Source organism: Xiphophorus couchianus, chromosome 8, assembly GCF_001444195.1.
Source record: "Xiphophorus couchianus chromosome 8, X_couchianus-1.0, whole genome shotgun sequence".
NCBI classification, from domain to species: Eukaryota; Metazoa; Chordata; class Actinopteri; order Cyprinodontiformes; family Poeciliidae; genus Xiphophorus; species Xiphophorus couchianus.
Window position 1 is genome coordinate 7122813 of NC_040235.1, and position 23300 is coordinate 7146112.

General features: G+C 37.1%; 1 protein-coding gene across 3 annotated transcripts in view; it reads left to right on the top strand.

Annotated features, from left to right (window-relative positions):
- LOC114149946 (collagen alpha-1(I) chain) overlaps positions 1–23300 on the top strand; it is a 90139-nt gene that overhangs the window by 64500 nt on the left and 2339 nt on the right. For all 3 annotated transcript variants that reach the window (XM_028026069.1, XM_028026070.1, XM_028026071.1), the window contains 24 exons: positions 247–354; positions 1183–1236; positions 1943–2050; positions 2154–2207; positions 2296–2349; positions 3395–3448; positions 3530–3583; positions 3672–3779; positions 3976–4029; positions 4117–4170; positions 4299–4352; positions 5492–5545; positions 5778–5831; positions 5917–5970; positions 6080–6133; positions 7131–7184; positions 7392–7445; positions 8714–8767; positions 9230–9247; positions 9721–9774; positions 10444–10506; positions 10629–10794; positions 16558–16667; positions 16899–16979. In XM_028026069.1, coding sequence (XP_027881870.1) covers positions 247–354; positions 1183–1236; positions 1943–2050; positions 2154–2207; positions 2296–2349; positions 3395–3448; positions 3530–3583; positions 3672–3779; positions 3976–4029; positions 4117–4170; positions 4299–4352; positions 5492–5545; positions 5778–5831; positions 5917–5970; positions 6080–6133; positions 7131–7184; positions 7392–7445; positions 8714–8767; positions 9230–9247; positions 9721–9774; positions 10444–10506; positions 10629–10794; positions 16558–16667; positions 16899–16979 — 1626 coding nt within the window. The remainder of the gene's footprint in view (positions 1–246; positions 355–1182; positions 1237–1942; positions 2051–2153; positions 2208–2295; positions 2350–3394; positions 3449–3529; positions 3584–3671; positions 3780–3975; positions 4030–4116; positions 4171–4298; positions 4353–5491; positions 5546–5777; positions 5832–5916; positions 5971–6079; positions 6134–7130; positions 7185–7391; positions 7446–8713; positions 8768–9229; positions 9248–9720; positions 9775–10443; positions 10507–10628; positions 10795–16557; positions 16668–16898; positions 16980–23300) is intronic.

Here is a 23300-nt window from a genome sequence, read left to right on the forward strand (position 1 = left end):
TAATTTCCATCAAAGCTTGAATTCAGTGTAGTTCATAATGAAGTAACAAAGTTATTTTGTCTTCCTGCCTTAAAACTGAGATGTTAGCATGTCACGACAACAGTCTTCAATCAGAGGCCTCTACAGAATCACTGCGACACAGACTGCTACTGGAGATCCAGCACCACCGTCTACAACGACTCTTAGATGATAAACAGAGATTGAACCCTGTATTGTTACCAGGTTCTGCTTCTTCTGCTGCTTCAGGGGGATCTGGGTTCATGTGGGGCGGTTGGAGCTCAAGGACCCGAAGGGGAACGAGGATCCGAGGGAGATAAAGGCCCCCAGGGGCCGCCGGGGCCAGCCGGCAGAGAGGTGGGTTCACCAATCTGGGATCATCATCATCAGTGCATTTCCTGCAGCTGGAGTTCAACCCCTCACAGATGAAAATGGGTTTTAGGATTGTAGAGAAATTTTCACTTGTTCATAAAGCATGAAATTAATTTTTTACGAGGAAGAAAGAAAACATTTAAACCTGATTCTGTTCAGGTAGAGAGAGTCTGTAATTTATTTTTTATCCTCAGAAGTATGAAATATGTGGAGCAGGAAGTCATTAGTATGTATAAAAAATCACTCAAGTAAAAGTAAAAAGTATTTGTTAAAAAAGCTGCTCATGTGCTGAGTAACTGATCAACAAAATGAAAATAATTTATATTTTAAGTAACATAATTTCAAATTAAAGTAACATTTTTCCAAGTCAGTTTATTTCACTTTAAAACATCCGAAACAAAACCTGCAGGTCTGGTGGAACAAGTCGTTTCCATTCTGTGAATGATAAAGTTTTTCTTTTCTTTTTTTAAAAATTAATCAAGTAAATATAACTGAGTAAATCTAACAAGTTTCTACCAAACTCTAAAATTGGCACATTTAGAAAAAAATCTGAGAAATACGTTTCAAACACAAATTTCTCTGGATTTCAAAACAAACGTCTACAGACTGAAATTTTTCCTCATTCTTCTTTGTAATTCAGCTTAAGCCCGGTGGCTAGTTAAGAGGTTTGTGAGTCAGTCGATCCAGACTTTGACTAGGTCATTAAAACTCATAAAGATGCCTTTAGTTTTGTTTTACAGTGTTTCTGTTATGAACAGCTTCATTGAGTTTTTTCAGTGGAAATCAGCCTCAGTGGTTCTGGTTGTTCTGCAGGGAGAAGTCGGGCATCCTGGTGAACCTGGAGACCCTGGACCCGAAGGAGAGAAGGTAACGGTCATGAAACGATTAATCACGGTTAATCACGGTTAGTTGATTATTAAAATAATCGTTAACTAATCTGGTAATCGATTCAACAAAAGGCCATTTGGTGAAAAAACAACACGCTCAAAATAGATTCAGTCACATTCATGAGTTTTGTTACCATTTCTTTGAAATATTTATAATTTTAAATGGGCAAAATTTAAAAACACGAACTCTAAATGCTGAATTTTTGCTACAAATGATCAAGCTTTCACGCTGTTATTGCTTTTAGGCAATAAAATGTTTATTTTCTTGGTAAATTATTTGTTTATTTGCATATTTGTATGTAATTCTAATATTGTATAAAAAGTGGTTACATAAAACAATCAGCAGAAAGTGATAATTTTGTAAACTGAACAATCAATTAATTGTCCGAATTACCGATTAATTGTTTGAATATCCTATTAGTCGTCCAAATGATTGATTAATCATCCAGATAATTGATTAATTGTCTGATTAATCGTTCGAATAACCGATTAAACATCCAAATGATTGGTTAATTGTCCAAATAACAGATTAATTGTTTGAATAAGCAATTAATTGTCCGAAGAATTGATTAATCGGCCAGATAATCGATTAATCGTCTGAATAATCTACAGTTGCAGCTCTAGAGCTGATCAACCAGTCATGAATTGCTGAGGAAGAGGAAGTTGCTTCTGTTTGTTGTTGCCAGGGCGATGTGGGACTTCCTGGTCAGACCGGCCCAGAGGGCCCCTGGGGGTCCATCGGGGAAAACGGGTCCCAGGGGCCAAAGGGAGAAAAGGGAAACAACGGGAGAATGGTGAGAAAACATGATATTTCTGAGTAATGGGGTTATCCTGTGATGAAAAATGAAAGTTTGTGTTTGAGTTTTTTGTTGCAACAGGAAGTTTGTTTTGTTTCAGGGTGAGCCTGGAGCGGCCGGTGACCCGGGTCCTGGAGGTCTGTCAGGGCTCCAGGTGAGCTTCTTACCTGGACGAGGTTAAACGTCTCTGCTGGGTTTTACCAGCCCGTCTCACTGGTTTATTCTGGTTCTGGTCATTTTAGGGGATCGCGGGTCGTCCAGGACGACCAGGACCAGATGGACCACCGGGAGAGAAGGTAACACCGGCGCCGTTTTCCATCCTGATCAATAATTTTACAATATTTGGGATTAGAGCTGAAATTACAGCTGATTGTTTTTAAATGTCGGCAGAATCAAATTAATTAATGTTACATTTATCTACGTGCTTAGTAAATTATTGCATTTGTCGCCTGCAAACTATTAATTTTTAAAAGTTCCACAATAAAAAAGGTAAACATATACATTAATTATGTACCTCATATAATTTCTTTATTTAAAATTTGTACATATGGTTTGCTAATTTAATTTTATTTAGGGTTATAATTATAATTTTTATTAATTTCCTCATGCAATTATGTTTTTAAATAATTAAATTTGGTTAAATTATTACATAATCTTGGCCTAATGTGTATTAAATGTTTTGTAATTAAATAGATTAATTAATCATTAAATAATTACTTAAATGTAAAATTTACCAAATAAAATGGACAACAAATACATAAGTTTTTCTTTTTCTTTTATTTATTACATTTTGCACAATAATTATTAAATAAAACTAAATGATAAAAAAACTTATGTATGATTGTAGAAAATAATGTAAAAAAGTTTTAATTTCTTTTGACACTTTAAGTAATGACATTTAAATAAATATAGATTGTTTTATTTTTTTAGATCTGCATTTAAATATTGATGTAATGTCGTAATTAATTTTTCTATTTATTTATACTAAGCTTCAACATTTAGTAAAAAAAATAATTAAATTGTCATTATTATTTATTTTAAAATAAATAAAATTATTTATTTTATATGACAAGGTGATGGGTGGATTTAATTTAAATCATGTGATGCCACTTTTTAATATTTAATTTTCTAATGGTTATAGTTGCATTCTTATTTTTTTAATTTTTTGACATTTTGAAACAAAATTATCTAAATATCATTTTAGTGATACTTTAAAATAAATCCATGCTTGTTTTAGTCCATGAAGTTCACCTAAACCTGCTGCAGAATTAGATTTTGAAGGCTGAAATGTAAAAATTATCATCGTTTTGCTGTTAAATGATGAATATCTCATCTTGTTAGGGGGAACCGGGGCCAGCCGGACTCTCTGGACCTCCAGGATCAGACGGTCCTCAGGTGAAATATGGATTTTAATCGTTCTGTTTCTACAGTTCCCCTTTCAGTCATTTATTATGTTTATCCTGGTGACTCTGTTAGGGGGTCATCGGGCCCAGAGGGGTCAGAGGAGACGCCGGCGGCTTTGGACCGCCTGTGAGTGACTAAAATATCAGAAATACAAACAGCGTAGAGAGAAAATTCACCTTATTTTAAAGATTATCACCTTCTGTTTCTGTCAAAGGGTCAAACTGGTCAAGCTGGACCAAAGGGGGATGAAGGAGCCAAAGGTGAACCCGGGATGTTAGGGGTCACAGGTGAACCAGGAGTACCAGGCCCACCAGGAGAACAGGTTACCAAGAGTTTATTTTAATAATATGAGTTAGGGTAAACCATGAGAGGCATTTTGTTGCTAGGTAGAGAAGTTTCTGGGTTTCCTGGATCTGAACTTATATCAGTGGAAACCAAAGGATGTCTGGACTGTCGCATCGACTTTCATCACTTCTGTAACTTCCTGCTGAATATTTGTTTGTAAAAATCCTGTTCAGGATGAAGATGGTCTTCCAGGAATCCAAGGTCCTTCAGGTCTACCAGGGTTGGAGGTGAAACCATGAATAAAATCTACTAATAATCCACTAAAAGCTTCATTCTTAAACCGTCTTACTTTGTACTTTCTGACTCAATTGTAGGGACCCCCGGGACAGATGGGAGCTCAGGGTCCTCCCGGCCTTGTAGGGGCTCCTGTAGGTATCTAAGCAAAAAACATAACAGATGCATAATGTTTGTTTTAAACAAAAACAAATAATCCTCAAAGGACAGTGTGTGATTGCCCAGTCTGACATCAAGCTAACAGAACCATTTTGGTTTGCAGGGAATATATGGAAAACCTGGATCTGAAGGGAAACAAGGCGCCAAAGGAGAAAAGGTCAGATTTTCTAAAGAGCATATATCATCACTTAACCTTTTTAAAAATGTAAAAAGGTGTAAAATAAAGACAAACGTTAAGCGCTCAATAATGCAAGTAGGAGAAACGTCATAATATGACATTTGGAGTCCATAAAACAATGTTCTAGCTAGACTGTTAATGTCTGTTTTATCAGATATTAGTTACCAAAGTTATGATTTATATGGTAATTTAAGGAATTAAAATGGGGTGGGGGATAAATGCTAAGAGTTCAGGGTAGAGACATAAAAAACCAGAACCTTATGAAGTGATTTAAAATCACTTTTCATGAGTTTAATCAGCTTAGTTCAGAAAAACTGAATGAAAATGCTGAAATTATCCATCCCAAAAAGTAATGAAAATACCCATCAATTTGTTTTACATGTCTATCTATGTACAGCTAGCTAGATATCTAGAGCTAGCCAACTATCTACAGTAATCTACAGCTGTCTATTTACAGCTAGTGTAGATAGATACAGCTATGTATCTACACCAAGCTAAGCTAGCTAGCTGCATATCTAAAGTAAGTTAGCTTTCTATCTACAGCTAGCTAGATAGCCACCGCTAGTTACACTGCATATCTACCTGTAGCTACCTAGCAGCTGTAGATATTTTGCTATCTACAACTAGCAAGATAGCTACAGCTCTTTATCTACAACTAGCTGTCTGTCTACAGCTAGCAATCCATCTATTACTGCAGTAAAGATTTTATTTTATTTATTCATTTCTAATTTTTTTGTGGTCTTCCTGTCACTGCGTATATATTTTTATTTACATTCAGCCAAAGCATTTGGCAATAATTGCCTAGAATTTCTTTCATTTATGGTGAAACTGTTTCATTTACCCAAAAAAGCAGGAAAATCCAAATAAAGATATCCGAAAAGTAAAACTATTGACAAAAACCAGCTGAAAAACTTACAACAAACTTTTTAAATAATGCATAAAAAGTGATGGTTTAAAACCTTTGCACAGAACTCTGTGTACTATTGAGAGTCTTCTGACTCTTCTTACACATGTGTCTTACTAAAGAAGCAATAAAGACATAATTTCAGGCTCATATAGAGACATTAAATGTAAATTTGCTCTTTTTAACCTCTTCCCTCTGCGTGTTGCTCCAACAGGGAGATGATGGTGAAATTGGACCTTCAGGGAAAACCGGTCCCATGGGAAGGAGGGTAAGGTGACCCTGATTCTCTTGCACATTTCAAATTTCTTTTCCTTTAGAGCAAAACGTGCAGAGAGTTTGTCCCTGTTCTGAACTTCATCTTGGTGAATAAAGTTCCTTTGGTTTGGGCGGTTTGCATAAGAGTAAACATGTCTAAAAGCAGAAGCTTCATGCATTAAACATGGCGCAGATTGTTGTGCATTTCTCTCGTTTTGACACAAACACGTCGAACATTTCCTCAGGGGAGACGGGGAAAGGCTGGAGTCAGAGGGACCAGAGGAGACCGAGGACCAAAGGTGGAGAATACAGAAACATTACCGGGAAGTTTTCATGCATTTGGTTAAATCTTATCTGACAGTTTGTGATTTTTATGTCATTTAGGGTGAAGCAGGAGAAAAGGGGATGACAGGCCTGCTTGGCTGGCCAGGAAGCATTGTAAGTTTATTTCTTTACTTGATAAAAATGACTTTTAGCAAAAGTGACTCATATATTTTGATTTATTTTCTAACTTATGGATTTTTTTTGTGTTTTTATTCCCACTAAGGGAATTCCTGGGCTACCTGGAGATCTGGGGAATCAAGGTGAAAAGGGAGAAGAGGTAAACTAGAGTGATTAAACTTGCTGAAAATTAAATTTTTTTTTACATATCTTCGCATAAATTTAATGAACTTCAAAATGGATGACAACTCACCAGGCCTGGAGAGGTAGCACCTTTCAAAATTATATTAATGCTTGCAGAATCTCTACACATTTTATCAGAATTTTATGTGACGCATCAATAGAAAGTAGTGCATAATCGTAAAATGAAACACAAATGATGCATGTTTTTTCATGAAAAAGTCATTAAAAAACATTTTTATACTTCCGTTTGGGTCTCCACTGCTTCCAAAAACAACCCAAGGGCACAATTGCAAAAAAACCCAAACTTTGAAACTTTGTTTATGATGTCTGGAAAAACGAGCCATTTGTCAAATCAAGTTTTATCGACACTGCAGCATTACGGAGTTCCGCCCATTACCTAGCAACTCCAGTGGAATTCCGCCTGTTACCTAGCAACCCAAGAGGAGCTCCAGCACGTTTGGTCAGCTGGGTTTACCTCAGTATGCTCTGTACAATGGCTGCCGGAAAAGACAAATGTTTTGTTGTTGACTTAACATCCAGAAACCACTTGCTGCATTCTTGTTGGTTGTGCAGGAGGCTCCAATTCTGCTTTTCAAAGATGTACCGTTGTATACTTGGGCATCTGTTTGCAGCCCTTTTCACATGGGACTGTAAACGTTGAGTTGGGGGCGTGGCCAGCAGCAGATTATTTGGATTTAAAGTGACAAGACGCCATAAAACAGCTTAAATCTCATTACCTAAGAACTGTTTTGTGTAAAAATGTAATGAACATGTTTTGTATAGGCCATAGATCTGTTCTAACCTGTTCATTAAAGCATAATAGGTCACCTTTAACATACGTTTAAAGCAAAGTTAGGTTTTAAAACAATATCCCAAGCTGTGAAACCATTTTAGGTTTATAATGAGCCATTTGTATTTTACAATATTGTTTGGAGTCGTGATAGAAAGTTAAATTCCTGCGTTTTGGTCTTCAGGGTGAGAAAGGAGACATGGGAATACCTGGACCACCTGGACCTGAGGGCAAAAAGGTACCACTGTCTTTTTAAATGGAAAAGTTTTTAACGTGTTTCATGTTACAGAGTTTAGATTGTGATGTCAAGGGAGCTTTAGGTCCTCTTATGGAGGGTCCACAGGGTTTAATTATTGATATGAAAAGCAATAAAATGCTGCTCTAACAAGAAAAATACGTAAAGAAAAGTCTGAAAAATGTTATTTGACGTTATTTAATATTCCAGGGTAGTCGAGGTCCAGTCGGATTTACCGGTCCAGCCGGCCAGAAAGGAGAACAGGTACTTCTTAATTATTTCATAATATACAAAACCTTTCACATCCATAAATAGACCCTCAGTTCATGCATATCATGTATATTTAGCATTTAAATGTCAGACTTTTAATGACGTGTTGGTCAAATATTCCTCAGACTTTCTTAAAGTTATAAACGTTGGCCAACAGGTGCAACAGAAAAATACTGTTCTAACAGGAGATAGAAGCTAAAGGGAAAATACTACAAATAGCAAAAACAGCAAGTGTAAAATGCTGCAGAAGTCCTCCAGGCCACTAGTGGGAGTCGATCACTAAGCCTTGTGTGATCAAACTCTCAGGAAAAAGATGGGATGTCCAGAAAAAAGTTGGAGGAATAAAGAAAATGTGTTATACTTCATATTTTTTTTACAGTATTATAAAACAGCAACATATTTAATATCTGCTACTCCAGACGCCGCCTAGTGGTCTGGAGGACTTCTGTTTTGTGGCGCGGGTTTGTAGCGATTTATATTTGCTCTATTTCCCGTGATTATGGCATTTTTTGTTCCATTTTTTTGTGTTTTGGAGTTTGCACCATTCCTGTGTTTACAGTAGGACTAAAACGATCAATCGTGATTAATCGATTACTGAAATAATCGTCAACTAATTTTGTAATTGATTAATCATAAGGATACAAACCACAAAAAAGCTAATTTACTGAAAGAACTTAGTATTCAGAACAGTAATTAAACTGTAATTAAAAATAAACAGTAATTCAAGTTCAAAAAATACTTTAATCCCAAATGAAAATTTAATGTTAAACCAATTAAATTAAACCAAATATAAACATTTTGCATTTAAAATAATAGAAAAAATGTCTTGGTCTGTAATTATCTTTGATCCAGGAATAATCAAGTGGCCTAATTTAACTTCATCTGGTTCAAATGTAAAAAAATAAAATAAAATCTCCTATTAATCACATTTTGCTGTCCAATTATTAATCAGTAAATTAAAAAAATATCCTTTTTTTCTCAATGTAGAGAAGATTTTTTATCATTAAAAATGAATTAAATTGTTTATTTCAATTGTAACAATGTAATTGTAATATTGCAAAAAAGGGCTTAAATAATAAACCTGCAGCATGTACCAATATTTTATTTGATTAATCATTTGTAGAACTAGATTAATCGATAACTAAAATAATCGTCACTTTGAGCTTGATTTGCCGCTCCTCCACCTTTGGATTAAATTTCATTTTGTAAATTTGAATTTGTCTAAAAACAAACTTTTGTCCGTCTGGTTTTGGTGTTTCCAGGGAAACATCGGTCCACCCGGGCCAAGAGGAGTTCTGGGAATGCCCGGCTTACCCGTAAGTAGCTTCTTCATGCTGATCACATTATAGACATAATCAGGAAAATTACTGTCAAAAAAGGTGATTGTTACTAAAAAAAAAACTGCTGTAATTAGCAACTTATGCCACTAGATGTCAGTATATCCCACAAAATTGATATACTTTAGTATATTTTAGTAGAAATTATGTAGGGTTTCTTTTTCATTATGTAGATTCAAAATCATACATGGACATAATTTATATAAAGAATATTTTCTATTAGCAAACTAAAATCTTAATTCAGAACCATTTATTATGTTTATTTCCTAATGGATCAGAAAAAAACCTGCAGAACGTAAATAAAGTTAAGTGATCTAAATGTTTTCTCTCTTTGCTGTTTTAAGAGTTATTAAGATCTAACTGTTAATATTGTAATTATATGAATATTTTATTTTATTGTTTGAGAGTTTAAAGTTTTATCTCCTCTTTCTTTGTTTGCAGGGATGGTTTGGATTAAAGGTATAATGTTATCAACAAGATATATATTAAATGCTAATATTTTTGTTTTAAAAGATTTAAAGTGAGCATTAGAATATAAAGGAACATATTCATATATCCATAGCAGGGGTCTGCAACCTTTATAATCCAAAAAGCCATTTCTGCCCTCAGTCCAGCTATTGAAGATCCACAGGCTGCAGGCCTCTCATAAATATATATATATATATATATATATATAGTTAAAACCAGATGTTGTTGAAGGAAATCCAAATTTGACCCAAATTATAAGTTTTAAAACAAAGTCATCCCTGAATTTGAATTCTGGAGAAGCTCCAAAAACAAATCGACAAAAAAAAAAAAGGTTCTTGCCAATTTTCCCAGCATTTAGCAAATAGAAACAATTTTGTTAGTTCTAACTAAGCTAAAAGTTAGGCTAGTTTTAGCGACGGTGTTTGTACTTCTAGATCACTAAATGTTATTTATTATTCTGGTAGGGGTTGAAAGGTTACCAAGGTCAACCTGGAGTTCCTGGAAGGAGAGGCCTCCCAGTAAGTTAACCGATCGATCAATAGATAGATAGATAGATAGATAGATAGATAGATAGATAGATAGATAGATAGATAGATAGATAGATAGATAGATAGATAGATAGACAGTCTATTCTGCTTCGTTTGTGCAGCAAACATTTCCATTTGTGTTTCTTTTGTTTTGAGGATTTTACTGAAAGTTATTTTGTTTTTTGTAAATGTGGGATGATTGGTTGACCTTTCATGACCTTTATGAATAGCTGACAGCTATTCATATGTTTAAAACGATGGCGGCACAAACAGAATTTTTTTGCTGCACAAATACAGAGTTAATGGCAACCATTTTGTTTGATTTTGTAATGTGGAGTGGGGAGGGAGGTGCCTGAACTTTTGACCTTTAAACTTTTATTAAAGTCTTCAAAACAAAAGCAGCACAAATTAATTTTTTTGTAGCACAAGTTTGACACCTACTTTTGTTGATGGACATCAAATTTGTTTGATTTCATAACAAATAAAATCAAGACAAAGGTCAAAAGTTGAACTTTTAAACTTTTACTAATATCTTTAAAATGATGGCGACACAAACAGGCGTTTTTGCAGCACAAACTTTTGACACCAATTTTGTTTGGTTTGTGTTGCAGTTTGTATATTAAAAAGCTGTATTTTAAGACGTGATAATTTTTATTTCAGGGCCCGCCTGGTGTTCCTGGCCCCCCAGGAAAGTCACTGAACATGACTTTCACTCAAATAAAGGCAAATCAATCAGTTTTCTATATGACATATGATCAATATTGCAGCTTTTTAAATAAATAAAACACTGGTCTTACTCAGAACTGATTAATATAAGTTTTTTTTGTTATTATTTCTGTATCCAGAGCCTGATGTACATGTCAGATAAGCCGAACTTCTTCCTGATCCAGACGCTGCTGGACTCCCTGCAGCAGGAGGTGCGGCTGCTGCTGGATCCTCCTGACGGGACCAAGCGGCGCCCGGCCACCACCTGCCTGGAGCTCTGGCTCTGCCACCCCGAGTTCAGCAGCGGTGAGAAACGGTCCAACGTTAATGGAACCATCATCTCATTCCTAAAGCAGGAGATACAGTGTCCTAGTTCAAGAAGAATCATATGCTAATATGCTAACTTTTCAAATTAAAAGATATAAACTTGGAAACTCAGCTTTGTTTGACTAAATCCTGTTTTTTTTTTTTTTCTTAAACATAATGACATAAAAATAGAAGAAGGAAGAGAAAGTTTTAAAACATTTATTTGTTTGTATTACTGAATGATTCTTTTGATCCTGATACATTTGTGAATATGATGTTAAACAGCCTGGATACCCGTTGGTTACCATGGAGACTGAACACAGACAGGTGGCCATGTCATTAGCTATGCAATTACATATATATCTAGATATATATGTATTTAGTGATCTAATTACATAGAATACACATAGCTACCGTATTTCCCGCATTATAAGGCGCATAGAATAGATGCTACAGTAGAGGCTGGGGTTACGTTATGCATCCATTAGATGGAGCTGCGCTAAAGGGAATGTCAACAAAATAGTCTTCGACTGAGGTTTTCTCTCTCTGGGTAGACCACCTGGGGTAGGGATCCATCAGGCCGCCCCATGAGGAGACTATTTGGAGTCACAGGGTCCACGTCTGCCACATCAGTTGATACATAGCCCAAAGGCTTTGAGTTCAGTATTGATTCCACCTCCAGAAGAACTATGAGAAGTACCGCCTCCTGAAGAGGTTGGGAACCCACACAGCTTCGGAGAGCTGCCTTCACTGAACGAACTTCTCGCTCCCACACTCCGCCAAAATGTGGGGTTGCTGGGGGATTAAACTGAAACTTAATCTTCTGGGAGGCTAATTGCCCCTGCAGCGTCTCTGACATATTGGCAAAGGCTTCTCTGAGTTCCCGATCCCCTCCCTTAAAATTGGTCCCACAATCAGACCATAGCTCTGCAGGCTTTCCTCTTCTGGCAATGAATCGTCTCAGGGCCATAAGGAAAGCATGTTCAATATTATGTTATTTTAAGAAACGCGTATTGATGCTGAAACACCTATTTATTGATATTTTAACAATTTAATTGGTTTTCATCAATATGTTCTGGTGCAACAGGCCCTTTATGAACATTCAGGTTTTTGATCTGGCCCAAAACAGAAATGAGTTTGGATAAAAACGAGTGAATCATGGACTATTTTGAATGTAAACAAGAATAAATAGTGAGATATTTGGTGGTGGAATGATGTCACACCGCCAGCAAAGGAAGACTCTGTGATGTCACTGGCGATGCAGTCTGTGATGTCATCAACTCAGAATTGTATGCAACACAATTCTGCATATTTTTCATTGCTTGCAATATCACTGACTAGCTCAGACGTGCGCAAAGCTCTTTCCAATCGACGGTTCAAGTAATTTACGACAGATTTTGGCTAAAGGATTTGAGGTAGAAATGTTTCACCAATTTCAGAAATACCGCAACAGGATGATGGGACTCCAGGCAAGAACGGGAGTCTGGCAAAACCCCCAATGCAGCTTCGCTCCTGCACACTTGGATATTTTACACGGGGAAACCCAAAGACTGGACTCCAGTCTGGAAATGGAGAGCGCCAGATTAGAAGACCTGAGAGCTGAAAAGGACGACATGTTTTTAGAAATGTCCCAAAAGATTGCGTCCCTGCAAGACAACGAGAAACGTCTGCAGGAAGAATTGGCTCGGCTCAGACATTCATACAATGAACTCAACTCTAAATATCATAGTGAAGTTTCTGGATTACAGCAAGACGTGGAGAGATATCAGCAGGAGGCGAGACGTGAGAAAGACACCAATGTAGAGAGAGAGAGAGAGAACCTGCAGCTTGTCAACAAACTGAGAGCTGAGAAGGAAGAGCTCTTCCAAAAAATGGCAAGAAAGATTATAATTCTGCGACACAGGGACAGGCAGATGTTCCATGAACTGGATCGGGTTCATGTTTCACATGAGGAGCTAAAATCTAGACATAGAACAGACGTAATGGAGTTACAGCAGCAGATTGAGACCTACCAGCAAAAGATAAAGCAGGATCAAATGGCTCTTTTACAAAGACAAAAGGCGGAGAAGCTTATATGGGATATAAACCGATCTGCACTGCAACAAATCGAAAAACTTCAGCAGCAGGTAAAGGAGGAGAGAAAAGCTCACCTGGAGAAATCAGAGAAGGACAAGGCACAACTGGACACAATGAGAGCTGAATATGCCGTCCTCCAACAAAATGCAACAACAGAAATTAAAATCCTTCAAGACAAGGAAAGCAGTGCCCAGGCTGAGCTGGAGAAGATGAACGGTTTGTACCTGGAGCTAAAATGTCAGTATGAAAATGAAGTAAATGCATTTAAACCGCAAGAAGAGAAATATCAGCAGGAGATCAGATGTTTGAAAAATGATTTACAAAGAGCGAAAGAGGATCTCCTGCTGCCCAACACACTGAGACCTGAAGAAGATGATATACAACAAAAAGACATCACAGATTCCCAAGATGAGGAGGACGGCTCACAGGACCAAGTGGACCCGGTTGATGGCTTAAGTCAAGAGGATTCTCCAGAGGAAAAAATCTCAGGAGAAACTTTATCAGGTTGTTCCAACGATCCAGAATCCTCAGAAGAGACAGAGATCACTGGAGAAACCGTCCTGGAGGATTTGGACAATCTGGATGCCATGCAGGACGGTAAGAAGAAAAACTCTAAAATTTCATTTTGGAAAAGAGTATGGAACATTCTGCGATGGCAGAAGCCAAAAAGAAAAACAAAACTAAAGAGTGAAGACTGTCAAGTACATGTCTAATGTTCTGGATTTTTATGATATTCAGAGAAGGAGAAAGACGAGCAAGAGAGGAAAACAGGAATCAAACTCATGGAGGTTGTAGCCTCTGTGTACGGGGCGCCAGGCCACACTCCGTCAAATTTAAAACGTTAAAGTTTTATCCCCCATTGACAAACTAGAAAATAGATCCCTTCCCAACCCAATTGGAAAAAACGTGGGCAGCACGGTGGTGCAGCGGTTAGCGCTGCGTCTTCACAGACAAACATCTGTGTGGAGTTTGCATGTTCTCCCCGTGTTTGCGTGGGTTTTCTCCGGGTGCTCCGGTTCCCCCCACATCTCCTAAAACATGTAGGTCAGGTCAGTTGGTCACTGCAAATTGCCCCCAAAGATTTGAAGAAACCCCAAACACATGTGCAGCTTTATTGTTAAACTTTAAAATTAATTGAATTAGCCGTACGTTAGCCCTTTTCCCTTCGCTGTTTTAGCGCCGCAGCAACACTGGGCTCAATTTTTATAGCAACGTATTGATTTAGAAATTAAAATTTCTTCTTTTAATAGTAATGATTTCTGTTTATTTCCACTGTACTTGTGCTTTTATGGTTTGTCCTTTAGTTTACCGTTTCTACTCACTTTTTATATTAAATTGCACTGAATTGTAGCTTTTAAACTGTTTAAATCTGTATTTTAAAGAAGATTAGCAAAAGGATCATGCAGTGGCTTTTTAGTGCGACTGTGGCTCAGTGGGTAGAGTGGTCGTCTTGTGACCAGAAGGTTGTAAGTTCGATTCCAGCTTCCTCAGCCACATGTTGAGCTGCCCTGGGGCGGGGCACTTAGCGGCAAGTTGCCCCCCGACCTGCATGTCGGTGTAAATGTGTGTGTTTGTGAATGTGACTGTAGTGTGAAGCGCTTTGAGTGGTCAACATGACCAGCAAGGCTCTACACAAGTTCAGTCCATTCACCTGTTTTTCTTTGATAAATCCTGTTTTTCTTTTTATACCAAACATAAAAAAGTTGATTTAACAGGTTTGGATTCTTCAGGTTCCAGGATGTTAAATTAAGATTAGAGTTTAATCTGTACATAATATTAGATGATAATTGTAATCATAATTTAATTCTCTGAACCATAAAGAAACCCAAACTTGTTTTATCTGGTTTGTTTGTTATAAGAACAAAACAGGTTTTATAAAAAATAAAAGTTACTGTGTGATCTTTCTGTTAGTCTTTATTTAGAATAACAGATTCAAGGTAGTTTAACAAACTTAACAAAAAAGTGCAATTTAACATGAAAACCCGTAGAAAAGGTAAAAAGAAGAACAATCCATGAAAGCATGAAAGCAGAAAACTTAATCAGAAATTATTTCCATTACAGGAAGAAATCAATTCATAGATCAATACTTTGTAATAAATATGAAGCTTTTGTGTCGTTGAGCTTATGTGTGTCTGCTTGTATAAGAGAAGGAAAAGGGGCTTAGAAATGAATAATTCAGTTATTTTTTTACCAGTTTATAGTAAGACAGCAAATTATGTTTTGTTTAGGACGTTACTTATAGGTTTTGTTTGTCAACCTGGGTTTAATTCCCAGTCCTGCAGAATCTGCTGCATATCTTTCCCTTCTCTCTCCTCCCAATTTCCTGTTCAACTTGTTAAATAACGGCCTAAAAAACTTTATCAGAGCCTAAAAAACTGGTGGGGGGGCTGGTTGACCTTTGATGACCTCTAGAAACATTTCTTTATGTCTTTAAAATTATAAACAAAATTATTGCTGCACAAACGTTTGACACCAATTTTGCCTGATTTGAAGAAGGTGGGGGCCAACTTCACTCAGGTCTATTTACCTGCTACTTTACCCGCCACTGGAAGTTTCTTAAAAGTTTATCTGTTGGTCTGCAGCTCATGGGACCAAACCAGACGAGGAGATGAAAAGTTAAAACACTCAATATTGTCTTGTACACAAGTTCTGGTTGGGTAACAGCAAGATCACTGAGTCTTCTTAAAAGATACATTAGATGTTTTAGTTAATTTTTTATCTCCAAAGTGTGGTGTTGCAAAAGTTTGAAAACATTTACCGTATTTTCCGCACTATAAGGCGCATAGAATAGACTCTACAGTAGAGGCTGGGGTTACGTTATGCATCCATTAGATGGAGCTGCGCTAAAGGGAATGTCAACAAAACAGTCAGATATTTCAGTCAAACTTTATTAATAGATTACAAACCAGCGTTCTGAAAACTCCGTTCATTCCCAAAATGAATAAAAAGCTGTTTTATTATTTTCCCCGAGGTAAAGTCAGTGACGTGGTATTTTGGTGACACAGTTTATCTTTTAACTACAGCAAGGTATAACATATAGTGGAGGGGAACTTTTCCTCGATTCAATAAACACGTAAAAAACAGTCTGATGCTGTTACGGTAAATCAAACGTTAGTGAATCACAATATAGATCCACTTCCGCTATAACCATTGATTGGTTCATGTTAAATTCTCTGGCTGCTGCTCTGTTCCCATGTTCTACTGATCGCCTTGAGCTTAAACTCTGCATCATAAGTGTGTCTCTTAATAGGAGCCATTTTGGGGTCTTTACACAAAACCCAGCGTGCACCGCGCGCTTCTTCTTCTACTGGGGAAAATGAAGTCGGCGGCTGCTTACCGTAGTTGCGAGACCTGCTGTGTCTCAATATTGGTCCATATATAAGGCGCACTGGATTATAAGGCGCACTGTCAGCTTTTGAGAAAATTGAAGGTTTTTAGGTGCGCCTTATAGTGCGGAAAATACGGTACTTATATTTGGCTGTCAATAAAGATAGTTGAATAAACATATATATATATATATATATATATATATATACATATATATATGTTTAGATATCTGGAAATGTAGTTTCTCTGGCTTTTCTCCTCTTTCATAATATGTGAGCTGTTGTTGCTCCTCGTTTCACTAAAGTTATTGTCAGTACAGAGTACGCTGTGTTGATCCGTGCTGATCTCTCTCCTCTGCAGGAATGTATTACATCGACCCCAACCAGGGCAGCTCCGCCGACGCTCTGCTGGCCTACTGCAGCTTCACCTCCTCATCAAAGCAGACCTGCCTTCACCCCGAACACTCCCAGGTATGAAACCTGCACCGAGGACGGCTGCAGGAAATTACACAACGTCTCTGCTGACCTGAAGGAGCCTCGTTAAAGCCCCTCAGTTCAACGACTCGCAGCCGGAATAAGCTTTTAGTGCCAACACTGAGACCACGAAAGAGATGATTTGAGGCAGAATCACTCTCTCCATCTCTTTAAATGAAAAACAACTAAATATTTTTGATTAGAAACATTGTAATTTGTTTTCTGCAGCTGTCGATGAAAGCTTGGATGGAGGAATCAGCTGAAGATGGATCGTTTCAGTGGCTCAGCAGGCTGGATCACGGTCATCAGGTGACTGATATAAACCTGCAGCATCATGTTCATTAGTCTGTTTTATTAATTTAAAACAGACTAATGTTAATTTAATTTAGCAGATATTCATTCATGAACACCGTCAGGAAGACCCAGATCCCATTGAAGAGACTATGTACTATAAACTGAAACCCAGTTCTTAATGTCTTTTGATCAAACAAGGAAAAAAATCATTTTCAACTAAGGAGATAAATAATGCAAAGCAACTGGATCCATATCAATAAATAAAGAAATCAGTACAAAATAACACCAATAACACATTATTATTAAGGCTGAAGCGATTAATCGGATTAATCACGATTAATTTAAATTAATCGATTATTAAAATAATCGTGATCTAATTTAATAATTGGTTAATCGTTGACTGATGTATACACTCAAAAAAAGGCAATTTTCTGGAAAAACTTTACATATTCAGAGCAGTATTTAAGCAAATACAAATGTAAACATTTTGCAATTAAGCTAAAAAAAACAACTTTTGTCTGTAAATATCTTTTTATTTTTAAATCCTCAAATGGCAGAATAGCTAAGCTAGCTTAGTTATTAAGCTAGCTAGCTATTTAGCTATCAAGCTACAACTAAATACAACTAGCAAGGAAGCTAACTATGTATTTACCTATAGCTTAAAAGAAAGCTAGCTAGATTGTTAGCTATATAGCTGAACACATAATGTAGCTAAATAGCTGTTCTGGTACTTTCTGAAAACAAAAGCTGTATATTTAGAGCGTAATTAAGTAAAAGCTGCTCAAAAAATATATACATTGGACTTCCGGTTATGGCGGCCATGTGAAAGGACGTGCCTTCACCGCTCTGCTGTTCCAGTCAAAGAATTTATCTAAAACTCTTCCTTTCAGAACGAACTAAATGACAAATGAGCGCGCGAGTTCGGAATAATGCCTAAAGCAGCAAAAACATCCCAAGACGTAAGTGAAAAGGCGAAACAACATAAGCTAACAGAATACCATCTTCGAGGTGAAATGCAGAAAGCTAATGCTAGCTCTTGCTCGGCTCTGATGGCTGCCGCAGACAGAGAAGAGAACCCGAAGTCTCAAAGCAGCAAGGTGGACGAAATACTTTCTGTTGTTAATTCGATCCAGAAGGATTTCTCCTCTAGATTCGACGAAGTTCTGGGCTCCATCGACAGCGTAAGAAAAGAGATAAACGACTGTACACAACGAATCACAGAAACCGAAACACGTATTTCTGATGCGGAAAGTGAGATAGAAATGCTACGAACTAAGGTGGATGCGCTAGAGTCCAAGAAGAAGGACTTGGAAGATAAAGTTACGGATCTGGAGGCTAGGTCGAGACAAAACAACCTAAGGCTTATCGGACTGCCGGAGGGAGCTGAAGGGCAGAATCCATGTGAGTTCCTAGAGAAGTGGTTGCCGGAGACCCTCGGTGTTGGAGCTGTGGTCGTGGAAAGAGCGCATCGAATTGGACCCCGGAGAGACAACACCGCAGCGCCCCGCACTTTAATAATGAGATTTCTCAGCTACAAGGATAAGCAGCTTATTGCTCTAGCATCAAGAGCTAATACTGAAATTCGCTACCAGAATAATCAAATCCGGTTCTACCCAGATACAGCGACGGGTCTTTTCCAGCTTCGGAAGCAGTTTGACCCAATACGCACGGAGCTACGCAAACTGGGATTGCGCCACGGGGTGGCTCACCCAGCCAAGCTGCTGGTGACTTATCAGGACCGAACTCTTGCTTTCAAAACAGCAGCGGCTGCACGTGAGTTTTTACAGAAAATCCAGAAGAAAACCAACGAGGAGGTAACTATGGGTTAAAAATGCCATATATGGTTTCCTAAGTTAACAATTTGTGGCTTCCTATAATCTTTTTCATGCCATTATCGTTCAGTTGTATTGATGGTGGAACAGGAGGGTTTTATTATGAATACATTTACTTCTGCTTAGAAATGGCAAAAGGAAAAGTGCAGATACCGGTTGATGTCCATACTAATAAGTTCGATCCCGTGAGCAAATATATGGAAGAGTAAGTTACTGTTATATATAGTGAACAGCATCGGTAATAAAACTTTTATTTTGGTTATTGAGTGGTTAGACTGCTCCTCACTGCGTGTGGGTCGGTCACACGTGATAACGGGAGGTGTACTGAGGGGGGAGGGAGTCCCTCGGTTGGACTTGGTGTGGGAATCTAGGTTTAGGGGTTATGTTGCGAGTTTTGTTCTGTTGTTTAAGCTTCTCAAATGTTCATGTTTGTATGGGGTAAACTTTGTTTTTTATTTCTTCTCCATTTCTGGTAATTTGGTGGATCTTACATGTCGCAAGCCTTAAATCTTAAGATAGTTACATGGAACTGCAGGGGCCTACAACGTCTAAAAAAGGTCAAACAAGTCATTAATAAACTGCAAGATCTGAACTCCAGAATAGTATTTCTACAGGAGACGCATCTTATGGAAAAAGATGAGGGGCGGGTCAGGAGGAGGTGGCGAGGCAATGTATTCACTTCAACATTTTCTTCTCGAGCCAGAGGAGTTATGACTCTTATCCACGAATCTATCCCATTTCTTGTAAACAATGTTATCAAAGATAAGAAGGGTAGATATTTGATAGTTCAGGGCTCTTTACTATCGGAAAAACTTAACTTAGTTAATGTTTATGGCCCTAACGCAAATGATCCTGGGTTTTTTCAAAACTTGTTCCTCTTACTTTCATCATTGCAGGGGCGCTTTGTGATCGCAGGGGATTTTAATTGTACTCTTATTCCAGAAATAGATAGATCCACAGGGTCAGATCTGACACATAACACCTGTAGAACAACTATACAGTTGTTTATGAAAACTCTTAGACTGGTAGACATCTTTAGGGAACTTCAGCAACAAACCAGAGCCTACTCATGTTATTCAGCAACATTTCAGTCTTACTCGCGAATAGATTATTTTTTAATTTCATCAGAACTAATATCAAAAATTCAAAACTGTACGTATGGAAACATAGTGATTTCAGATCATGCTCCATGTTGTCTGAGTTACTGTGATAAGAACCTTACCAGGGATCCCCCTAAATGGCGTTTTCAGCATAAATGGTTGCAGGATGAGGATTTTGTTAAATATATAGGACAACAAATTGATGAGTTCTTTGAGTTTAACACAAATCAAACAACAGCATGCATCAGATGGGAGGCCTTTAAAGCATTTATTAGAGGTCATATTATTAGCTTTACAGGCAATAAGTCCAAGGAGGCCAAAACTAAAAGGCAGCACCTAGAAAATAAAATAAAAAACATTCAGGAGAGGGTTTTTCAAACAAATGATACTGAATTGAAAAAACAGCTGATGATTCTCAGAGCAGAATATGACAAAATGTCCAGTCTTAGAGCTGCATCCAGTCTCTTAAGATTGAAGCAAAATTTTTACGAACAGGGGGACAAGGCTGGAAAACTTCTAGCTTGGCAGATTAAACAGTTTGAAACAACAACCTCGATTACATCAATTGAAACACAGGATAAAACTCTAATAGATCCAAGGGATATTAATAATGCTTTTAAAGATTATTATCAGAAATTATATGACTCTAAAGGACAGTTAGACCAAGTGGAATTAGACAAGTTTTTGGGTAGACTATATATTCCTGTCATTGCAGAAGATTGTAGAGTAGACTTAAATATGGAAATAAATAAAGAGGAATTAGCACAGGCCATTAATGGAATGAAATCTGGTAAGCAACCAGGACCTGATGGTATCCCCATTGACTTTTACAAAAAATTTAGGGACAAATTGCTCTGTCCCCTTCTAGACATGTTCATGGAGTCATTTAAAAATGGCACCTTGCCTTCTTCTTTAAATCAGGCTCTAATTATTCTCCTGCCAAAACCTGGTAAACCTCCCAATAAATGTGAAAACCTGAGACCCATCAGCCTACTTAACTCTGATCTCAAAATCATTTGTAAACTATTGGCATTTCGACTGCAAAAAATCTTACCAGATATTATCAATAAAGATCAAAATGGATTTGTAGTTGGGAGGCAAGGATACCACAATATTAGAAGGGTCCTGAATATTATTTGGTTCAAAAAGAACGCTAAAGACACAGCTCTTCTTTCAGTGGACGCAGAGAAGGCTTTTGATAGGGTTGAATGGCCCTATCTTTTTAACATATTGGAAAGATTGAATTGTGGTAGTAACTTTATTAAATGGGTTAAAATATTATATAATAATCCAACTGCGGAAAGAGTATCAAATAAAATATTTTCAAGGGCGATTCAAATCAGGAAGGGTTGTCGTCAGGGATGCCCTCTCTCCCCCTTACTGTTCACACTAGCAATCGAGCCTTTGGCATTAGCTATTCGTCTCCATCCACAAATCTCTGGGATCACCGTGGGTCCCACAGAGCACAAAATATCTCTATTTGCTGATGATGTTATTTTATTTCTAACAGATCTAAAAAACTCAATTCCAGCGGTGATGGAAGTGATCCAGGAATTTGGGAGAGTCTCTGGCTACAAAGTAAATAATACAAAATCCTCTATTCTGGTATTAAATCTAGGTGAAAGGATTAACCCTATCAGTGAGATTAAGCAATTTAAAGTAGTGGAACATTTCACATATTTGGGTGTTCAGATTTTCCCTGAACTACAACAGGTGGTCAAATCCAATTACGAACTCTTAATGAAAACAATAGCTACCTCAATTGACAACTGGACATCTCTGCCTATATCCATATTGGGAAGAGTTAATGTCCTTAAAATGAATATACTTCCAAAGCTATTATACCTCTTTCAAAGCATTCCACTGCCGCCTCCTCCTGAATTATTCAATTGGTTAAAAAAAAGCATTTTGGCTTTTGTGTGGAATAATGGAAGGCCTAGGCTACGCCTCTCGTTGCTTTATTTACCATTTGATAGAGGGGGGTTAAAGTGTCCCAACTTTAAATTTTATTATTGGGCCACTCAGTTAAGGACTATTATGTTCTATTTTACAGATAAAGATAATCCTCACTGGGTAGAAATGGAGTCCCACAATTTAAGTTTAGCTCTTCCATTGTTCATATATTCTGACACATCAAAGAAGTTACAGAAACATATTACAAATCCCATTCTGAAAAACATGATAAAAATTTGGCAGGATGTTAGAAATTACCTTGCGGAGCCAAACGACATATCCCAATTTAGCCCAATATGGGGTAATCAGCTGTTTGCTCCAGGTAGAGCAGATGGAACCTTTAGGCTTTGGGCCCTGCAAGGTTTAAAAACTGTCGGTGACCTTTACCCATCAAATTCTGATATATTTTTGTCATTTGCAGAGCTACAAACCAAATTCAATCTGGATAAAAAACATTACTTCAAATTTCTTCAGATAAGAAGCTTTGTTAAAGCAAATTACAACAATCTTAACAAGCCCCCTCTTACATTACTTGAAAAATTAATGACTCGGAATAAATCAAGGAAGGGCATCATTTCAGATTTTTATAATGTGCTGATCTCTAACTCATTAGAGGACTCAAATAATAAGCTTATAAACTGGAATTTGGACCTATCATCAAATATCAGTGAACAGGATTGGGAAAAGGCTTGCATTAAAATTCACACAATGTCCATAAACAGTCGTCTTAGAATTCTACAATTTAAATGGCTAATGCGTATCTATGTTACACCTGTGCATTTAAATAAATACAATAATAACATCCCAGATCTTTGTGTAAAATGTAATTCTAAAGGGACTCTAATACATTGCATGTGGGAATGCAGACAAATCAAAGCATTTTGGACAGAGGTGAAAGATATAATTGAAAAAATTATCTTAAAGCAAGTTCCACTGGATCCTAAATTGTTCCTGCTAGCTTTATTCCCTGGGGAACATAACTTTAGTAAATCAGAACGCACTTTCATAGATATAAGCTCATTGGCTGCAAAAAAATGTATTGCTTTGACTTGGAAAAATATCAATAGACCTAGTGTCACGCAGTGGTTAAAACAGATGTCGTCTAATTTGCCGCTAGAAAGAATAACATATATTAGGAAATCCAAACGGTATCTTTTTGAGAGGATTTGGGGGCCTTTCATTAATTTTATTAAGGACTTAGACTTGACAGAGGGTTTGTTTGAGTTCTGATTTGCCAGAACCTGTGGTGTGCCATGTTGTATAGATGTGTATAATTATATCTGACCAATTTGTAATCTGTGAGGATACCCCAGTTTTTGAGAAGCTGTGTTCTTTGTTTTGTTTTTTACTTTTTATTATTATTATTATTATTTATTATTATTATTATTATTTTTTGTTTTATTTTATTTCTCTGGGTTGAGTAAAATAATTACTGTCATGTAACAACTACA